The sequence below is a fragment of the Leptonychotes weddellii genome, chromosome 4 (genome assembly GCF_054177405.1).
Source record: "Leptonychotes weddellii isolate Sample4059 chromosome 4, ASM5417740v2, whole genome shotgun sequence".
Taxonomy (NCBI): domain Eukaryota; kingdom Metazoa; phylum Chordata; class Mammalia; order Carnivora; family Phocidae; genus Leptonychotes; species Leptonychotes weddellii.
The window spans coordinates 96,157,437-96,166,140 of NC_138372.1; the positions used below are offsets into that span (position 1 = coordinate 96,157,437).

An 8,704-nucleotide genomic window follows, 5' to 3' on the forward strand; every position below is an offset into this window, starting at 1 on the left:
ATATATATATATATATATATATATATATATATATGCAAAATAAGTCAGTCAGAGAAAGACAAATATCATATGATTTCACTCATATGTGGAATTTAAGAAACAAAACAAGAAAAGTAAAATCAGATAAAAACAGAGAAGGAGGCAAACCATAAGAGACTCTTAACAATGGGAAACAAACTGAGGGTTGCTGGAGGGGAAGTAGGTGTGGGGATGGGTTTATTGAGTGATGGGCATTAAAGAGAACACGTGATGTAATGACCACTGGGTGTTATATGGAACTGATGAATAACTGAACTCTATCTCTGAAACTAATGATACAGTATATGTTAATTAATTGAATTTAAATAAGATAAAGAAAAAAAAGAAATCTGCATTTGATCCTTTGGCAGGGAGCTATGTTTGTTTGTGAAGATGAAAAAGAAGAGAAACTATACCTTGTTGAAAGTTTATTGACAATTTTTATGCAATACAGGAGGTCATGACAATAAATTCAAAAGTAGTAGTATGAAGTACCAGTGGTGGCACAAAAGATGCAAATATTCTGACTAATCAACTACTGCAGCATTTTTTGTTCAGGACATGGAATGTATTACAATATTATTAGAGAAATTTTGGCTCCAAAATCATGTTTCTTAGCTCCCTGGTTAGGTTTGTCAATGGTCAATTAAAATAAAATCTGGGAAGTCCAAAATCTGAGTCTCAGACATTTTTTAAAAATGCTTATTTTATCCCAAAGCACTCAAATCACTTTGTTATATAGTTCTGAATATAGTTCCAAGTGCTATTTACTTCTTCCATTCACTGTTTTCTAACCAAAGAGCTTAGTGATTATGGAGCCTTACAAAAAAAAAAAAAAAAACCTGCACCAAACAAGAGGAGTAGAGTACAGTGCTACAGTTAAATAAAAGAACAGACATATGCCCCACTAAGAAAAGAAAGGATAATGGTAAATATCTTAATTCCATGCTATATTCTCATTTCTTCTTGGGTTAGTTCTTATCTTGAGTTAGTTTGTTTTCTGTTGGCCTCAAATGATTATTCGAAGTAATAACACCTTTGTTCTTGGGCATATTCATAGAGTGGAGTGTTGCTATCTAAGTAAAAGGAACCTGAGTTTGTTCTCTCCCTTTTATGGCAACCTCTGGCCTCCATGTTTCTTGCCTGCTTATCGTCCACATCCTGACTATATATTCTGATGCTTCCTAACAAACTTGATTCGGGCCCTTGCTTTTGCCTTTCCCCACTCCACATGATTGTACTGCTTGATAAATATCTATACCCATATTCTTCAGTTCCTTTAGGGTCTTGGCTATCATGAGAGTGACTGGAAATGAATCCTTGACTTCTGCTTCTGCTGTCAATTGACTGCCCATAGCTGTCACTTGATTGTCAATGGCTATATACTTGTCTTTCATTGGTGCTGAATCCAGATTGACCCTGGATGTCTCCTGATTGTCTATTACTTGATCCCTGTCTTACTAAACTTGTGCTGGATCTTTCCTGCTCATGAGAAGATGTATCTCCCAAATGCTGCTGGCTGGATCCATGTATACCTATAGTGCTGAATTCTGATTGTCCATGCCTAGACCCTGATGGTTCATGAATCTGTTTCCCCCAATCTTCTGAATGCTCTTTATTATCACTATGGGATCCATGCTTTAGAGTTGAACTAAATGCTGAATGGCTGTGAGCTAATATGGACTCTCCATGGCTGGATACAGAATGATTGCTTGGCTGCCTATGAGTAGTAGATCCCTGCCTTCCATATGGAACATGGGTGTCACTTGATGGTTCGTGGCTTACTACTGAATGCCCATGAATAGATCCTTGCCTTCTAATTACATTGGATCCAGACTTATTATGGAACTCAATTGACTGTCCATGACTTGAGCTTTGTCTTCCTACTATTTCAGTTGCTTTTGATCCTGTATGGTTAAACCTAGAAACTGATTGTCCATGTGTAGACACTTGATTGTTTGCAGCTCTATCTAATGACTGCAAAGGGCTAGAATTGCAGCTGCTTGTTCTGCTGCCCCCAGAAGGTCCATACCCAGACTGCCCATAGTCATATTCTGCACTTCCATAACTGCCATGTTTCCATCCTTGACCTGATCCATGTCGTTGTCTTCCACTAATCTGTGACTCAGAATGACTTATTCTAGATTGGGGATGACTGCTATGTGACTGTTTCCTTATGCTATCCTTGGACTGCCTATGAGTATCACGTGACTGTGTATGGCTGGACCCATGTCTCTCTATTGTGCCAGTTCCTAACTGCCCATGGGAAGATGTGGTATGTCCCTGAACAGAGCCTGATGATGTAGATTTGTCTCCTGTCTGCTCATGGGAGGACCCAAAATTCTGTGAACTTCTAGAAACTGGTTGCTTATGAATTGATGTCCGCCCTTGATCTATGACTGAATGTTTAGAACTATCTCCTGACTGTTCATTCCTAGATTTATACTTTCCAGTTGTATCAGTACCAGTGTGTTTGGGGACAGACCCGGAATGCCCATGGCTCAAAACTGAGTGCCTTTCATTGTCATTGGCCGCATGGACAGTAGATCCCCTTCTCCCAGTCCTATTGGATTCTGTCCTGGTGGGATGTCCATCCCCAGATCCAGCATGTCCCCTGGTGTTTCCTGACTGTCCATGAATAGTTCCCTGTCTCCCTTTGACTGTGGATCCTGACTCTCCATGTTGAGATCCAGAGAGGCCATGAGAGGATCCTGCATGTGGTTGTGAGACTCCTGAGTGCCTTTCAGTGTCACTGGACTCACTGGCACTAGATCCCCTTCTTGCAGCCCAGGTGGATTCTGTCCTGGTGACTTGTCCATGACCAGACTGAGCATCTCTATTGGTGTCTCCTGACTGTGCATGAGTAGTTCCCTGTTTCCCTTTAGCTGTGGATCCTGACTCTCCATGTTGAGATCCAGAGTGGGCTTGAGAGGATCCTGCGTGTGTCTGGGGGACACGAGAGTGCCTTTCAGTGTCACTGGACTCACTGACACTGGATCCCCTTGTAGCCCTACTGGACTCTGTCCTGGTGGCTTGTCCATGACCAGACCTAGCTTGTCCCCTGGTGTCTCCTGACTGTCCATGAGTAGTTCCCTGTGTCCCTTTACCTGTGGATCCTGACTCTCCATGTTGAGATCCAGAGTGGGCATGAGAGGATTCTGTGTATGTCTGTGGGACTCCTGAGTGCCTTTCAGTGTCACTGGACTCACTGACACTAGATCCTCTTCTTGTAGCTCTACTGGATTCTGTCCTGGTGGCTTGTCCGTGCCCAGACCCAGCATGTCTGGTGTCTCCTGACTGTCCATGAGTAGTTCCCTGTGTCCCTTTAGCTGTGGATCCTGACTCTCCATGTTGAGATCCAGAGTGGCCATGAGAGGATCCTGCGTGTTTCTGTGGGACTCCAGAGTGCCTTTCAGTGTCACTGGACTCACTGACACTGGATCCCCTTCTTGTAGCCCTACTGGACTCTGTCCTGGTGGCTTGTCCATGACCAGACTGTACATGTCTAGTGGTGTCTCCTGACTGTCCATGAATAGTTCCCTGTCTCCCTTTAGCTGTGGATCCTGACTCTCCATGTTGAGATCCAGAGTGGGCATGAGAGGATCCTACGTGTGTCTGTGGGACTCCTGAGTGCCTTTCAGTGTCACTAGACTCACTGACACTTGATCCCCTTCTTGCAGTCCTAGAGGATTCTGTCCTGGTGGGTTGTCCATGCCCAGACTGAGCATCTCCACTGGTGTCTCCTGAGTGTGCATGAGTTGCTCCCTGTGTCCCTTTGGCTGTGGATTCTGACTCTCCATGTTGAAATCTAGAGTGGCCATAAGGGGATCCTGCGTGTGCCTGCACGACTCCTGAGTCTCTTTCAGTGTCACTGAACTCACTGACACTAGATCCTCTTCTTGTAGCTCTTCTGGATTCTGTCCTGGTGGTTTGTCCATGCCCAGACCTAGCTTGTCCCCTTATGTCTCCTGACTGTCCACGAGTGGTTCCCTGTGTCCCTTTAGCTGTGGATCCTGACTCTCCATGTTGAGATCCAGAGTGGGCATGAGAGGATCCTGCATGTGTCTGTGGGACTCCTGAGTGCCTTTCAGTGTCACTGGACTCACTGACACTGGATCCCCTTCTTGTAGTTCTACTGGATTCTGTTCTGGTGGCTTGTCCATGACCAGACTGGGCATGTCTAGTGGTGTCTCCTGACTGTCCTTGAGTTTTTTCCTGTGTCCCTTTAGCTGTGGATCCTGACTCTCCATGTTGAGATCCAGACTGGCCTCGAGACGATCCTGCATGTGTCTGTGGGACTCCTGAGTGCTTTTCGGTGTCACTAGACTCACTGACACTGGATCCCCTTCTTGCAGTCCTAGTGGATTCTGTCCTGTTGTCTTCTCCATGCCCAGACCAGGCATGTCTAGTGTCTCCTGACTGTCCATGAGTAGTTCCCTGTCTCTCTTTAGCTGTGGATCCTGACTCTCCATGTTGAGATCCAGACTGGCCTCGAGAGGATCCTGCGTGTGTCTGTGGGACTCCTGAGTGCCTTTCAGTGTCACTGGACTCACTGACACTGGATCCCCTTCTTGTAGCCCTGCTGGTCTCTGTCCTGGTGGCTTGTCCATGACCAGACTGTGCATGTCTAGTGGTGTCTCCTGACTGTCCTTGAGTTTTTTCCCGTGTCCTTTTAGCTGTGGATCCTGACTCTCCATGTGGAGATCCAGACTGGTCTTGAGAGGATCCTGCATGTTTCTGTGCGACTCCTGAGTGCCTTTCAGTGTCACTGGACTCACTGACACTAGATCCTCTTCTTGCAGCCCCACTGGATTCGGTCCTAGTTGCTTGTCCATGCCCAGACCCAGCATGTCTGGTGTCTCCTGACTGTCCATGGGTAGTTTCCTGTCTCCCTTTAGCTGTGGATTGTGACTCTTCATGTTGAGATCCAGAGTGGGCATGAGAGGATCCTGTGTCTGTCTGTGCGACTCCTGAGTGCCTTTCAGTGTCACTAGACTCACTGACACTTGATCCCCTTCTTGCAGTCCTAGAGGATTCTGTCCTGGTGGGTTGTCCGTGCCCAGACTGAGCATCTCTACTGGTGTCTCCTGACTGTGCATGAGTTGTTCCCTGTGTCCCTTTGGCTGTGGATTCTGACTCTCCATGTTGAAATCCAGAGTGGCCATAAGGGGATCCTGCGTGTGCCTGCATGACTCCTGAGTCTCTTTCAGTGTCACTGGAGTCACTGACACTAGATCGCCTTCTTGTAGTCCTACAAGATTCTGTCCTGGTGGCTTGTCCATGACCAGACTGGGCATGTCTACTTTTGTCTCCTGACTGTCCTTGGGTTCTTCCCTGTCTCCCTTTAGCTCTTTCTCTTGTTTGACTGTCGGTTGAATCTGATATTAGCCTTCCACAATTTGGATACCCTTTTCCTGAACTAGTCCCATAGGTTTCTTGTTCTCCTATTCTAGAGTCATATTTGTCATAGCCAGAGGAGTGACCTGAGGTTGACTCATGTTGATCATAACCAGAAGACTGGCTTGAGTTAGATCCATATTGACTGTGTTTGGAGGTCCTGCCTGAGGAAGACCCAGAGCCAATATTGGAGGATTGCTCTGAGCTGGAACCATGTTGGCCATAGCTAGACTGACCTGATCTAGACTCATGTTGTCCAAAGCCCAGAGAATGACCTGATCCAGTCCCAAAGCTATGGTACTGATGTTTGCTAGATCCATATCCACAGCTGGAGGATTGACCTGAGCCATATCTATATTGTCCAGAGCTAGAAGATTGATGTTCACCAGACCCATGTTGTCCAAAACCAAAGGACTCTCCTGGGCCAGACCCATGCTCTCCAAAGCTGGAGGACTGTCCTGAGGCAAGCCCATGCTGATAAAAACCAGAGGACTGTCCTGAGCCAGACTCACATTGACCAAAACCAGAGGACTGACCTGAGCCAGATCCCTGTTGTCCAAAGCTAGAGGACTGACCTGAGCTGTATCCATGTTGTCCAAAGCCAGAGGACTGTCCTGAGCCAGACCCATGCTGGTCAAAGCCAGAGGCTTGTCCTGAGCTTGACCCACGTTGGCCAAAACTAGAGGACTGTCCTGAGCCAGATCCCTGTTGTCCAAAGCCAGAGGACTGTCCTGAGCTTGACCCATGTTGGCCAAAGCCAGAGGACTGCCCAGAGCCAAACCCATGTTGTCCACATTTAGCAAATTCATTTGAACCAGACCCTTTTTGCTGAGAGTTTGAAAAGTGTCCACAAGAACCAGATCCATACTGACCATAACTAGAAGACTGACTTGTTACAGACCCATATTGTTCACAGCAAGAGGATTGACTTGAACCTGTTCTCTGTTGTCTTCCACAGTTCTGTGTTTGACCACATGCTCTAGATCCATATTCTCTCTGACTAGAAGACTGGCTACAGGATCTAGGCTCATGTTGACCATATCCAGAGGACTGACCTCCTGAAATACATCCATGACCTAGTCCTCCACTACTTCCTGATTGATATCCTGACTGGGTACAGCTAGACTGATTTCCTTGCCCTCCAAATCTACCTTCCTGACAAGAAGTAGAAGCATTTTGTGGCCTTCCACACCCACCTGAATTGCTGGAGCCACATTCATAGCTTTGCCTTCCATTGTCTCCTGAACCTCTAGAGCTAGATCCAAGCTTTTGTCCTCCACTATTTCTTGACTGAGTAGAGTTTGATTCATCTCCACTAGCATCCAATCCATGTGATAGATCACCACGACCTTTCCTTCTCCTACTCTTTGATCCAGATCCAGATTCATATTCCTTCTCAGATTCCCTGGAGGGGCTAACACGTGACTTGTTTCTTCTTTCCCCCAGCTCTCCAGAGCTGGAACCATGTCTTTCTTTGCCACTACTCCATGAGTGACCAGAGCTAGACCCATGGTGTCTTTTCTCAAATTGCTCTTGGTTTCCTGAGCTAGATAATCCACCTTGCTTTCCCAGCCTCCTGGAGTTTGACCCATGTCTATGTTTCATACTTCCCCTTAAGCCCTCCGAACCATAACCATACTCCTCTCCCTCACTCCAACTTGAATGTCTGTAACCTGATTTCTGTCCCGTTGTGTCTTCTTCTTCCTCTTCTGTTTCACTTTCTTCCTTTTGGTGTCGATGACCATGCCTATGCTTCTTTGACCCTGAAGCTTTGCAGTATTCTTTGCTGAGAACCTTGTTGCAAGCCATAGCCAACTTGAATACCATCAGAAGAAATTCAGTAAAGTCCAGTCTTCGGTCATGATCTCGATCTAGCATGTGCATGATAACATCCACTGTATCTGGATCATCTGGCTTCTGTATACAAGTGACATACCAAAGGAGACCTAGTCAGCCTAGCTTACATAGGCAGGTAAAATATTCAGGTAGAGCTGTGGAATTGTGGATGTTTAACATTAGGTATTTTAAATCTAATCAAGGGTTACTTTAAGCTAAAGCAGCCTAATAGGACCCAGCAGCTGAAAAGAGATAATAGAAAAGAATAAAATCTGTTGGGAACCCCAGCAGAATACAGTTCAAGGACCTAAGCTAGGGGACTAGGTACTCAGGTATAGCGTACAGGAAGGAGTTGAATAAATCAACTTCAGTACCTGGTATATTTTAGTTTTACATACATTTTAAACATTACATGCTAATATATTCTATGTTAGGATTTATAATTTTAAAGGTAATAGCTGAGTCCTTCCCAAGTAGATGGAAGAAATGCTTGTTTTTTTGTTTGCAGTTTTTAGTCATCCTGGCTACTTGGTCAGCTATCCTTGTAGGCATTTACCTCTCTATACTTTTTCTTCCAAATTTGATAGGGCAATCTGTTAACTCATGTTTTAGCACATATTTATATTCTGTTTTTTCAGAAGGGGAAACCTGGGGGTATGAAAAAGTCTTAAGGTCTACATGGTGGGTGTACACAGGAAACTGAAAAAACATTCACCTTTCTAAAAATAAATAATGCCCCAGCAGACTTTCTGATGTCCCCCAAAAGTACACTCATAGAGTTTGCCCAAAGACCATTGAGACTGTGCACTTTTTAGCTAATCTTTGGTCACATAACAGAGAATTTACAAGACCCTAACAGCCTTCAATCCTGGTGTATGAGTTCTCACCTTCAGAATTGGACGAAACTCTTTCTCCAGAAGTTCCTTTAGTTCATCTTTGCTCAGTGTGCCACATTCCCCATCTTGTTTGGTGTATTTGTAGAAAACATCAATGACCGTGACAACACTCCTCAAGAGGTCAGTCATCTTTTTGCAAGTTTAAGTGAACCTGAAGAAAAAAGAAACAAAAGACCCTATTATTCTTGTTCTTTTCTTTTAATTTATAAGCAATTCTGATTTTAATAATAATCATGATGGTTTTTCAAATCTCTTGTCTCTTTTAAACCTAAAATACTTCAACAAGTAAAGATGGGTTAGGGATCTTTCAATACAGTGAAAACTTTGTTAATTTCGAGTTACTTTGCTAAGTCATTGCATGTTGTTGACTGAACTAGGATTAGAGCTCATATCTCCATGTCCTGGGTGAATATATTCCTTACATAATGTCTCTATACTTTGTGTACTTTGGTGTTCTGAGTGTTGTCCTGGAGCTTCCAAAGTATCCAGAACCACGCAGATGTATTGTCCCAGTCTCTCTGGTAGTTTCACTGGTTCTTTTGAGACAAAAGTGACAG

At 44.7% G+C, this 8,704-nt stretch overlaps 1 protein-coding gene across 1 annotated transcript in view; it reads right to left on the reverse strand.

The window, feature by feature from the left end:
• FLG2 (filaggrin 2) overlaps positions 1-8,276 on the reverse strand; it is a 25,870-nt gene extending 17,594 nt beyond the window's left edge. Inside the window, exons 1-2 of the mRNA XM_081817115.1 lie at positions 8,139-8,276; positions 1,405-7,332 (exon numbers count right to left, since the gene is read on the reverse strand). Coding sequence (XP_081673241.1) covers positions 1,405-7,332; positions 8,139-8,276 — 6,066 coding nt within the window. The remainder of the gene's footprint in view (positions 1-1,404; positions 7,333-8,138) is intronic.
• Between the last annotated feature and the right edge of the window lie 428 nt (positions 8,277-8,704).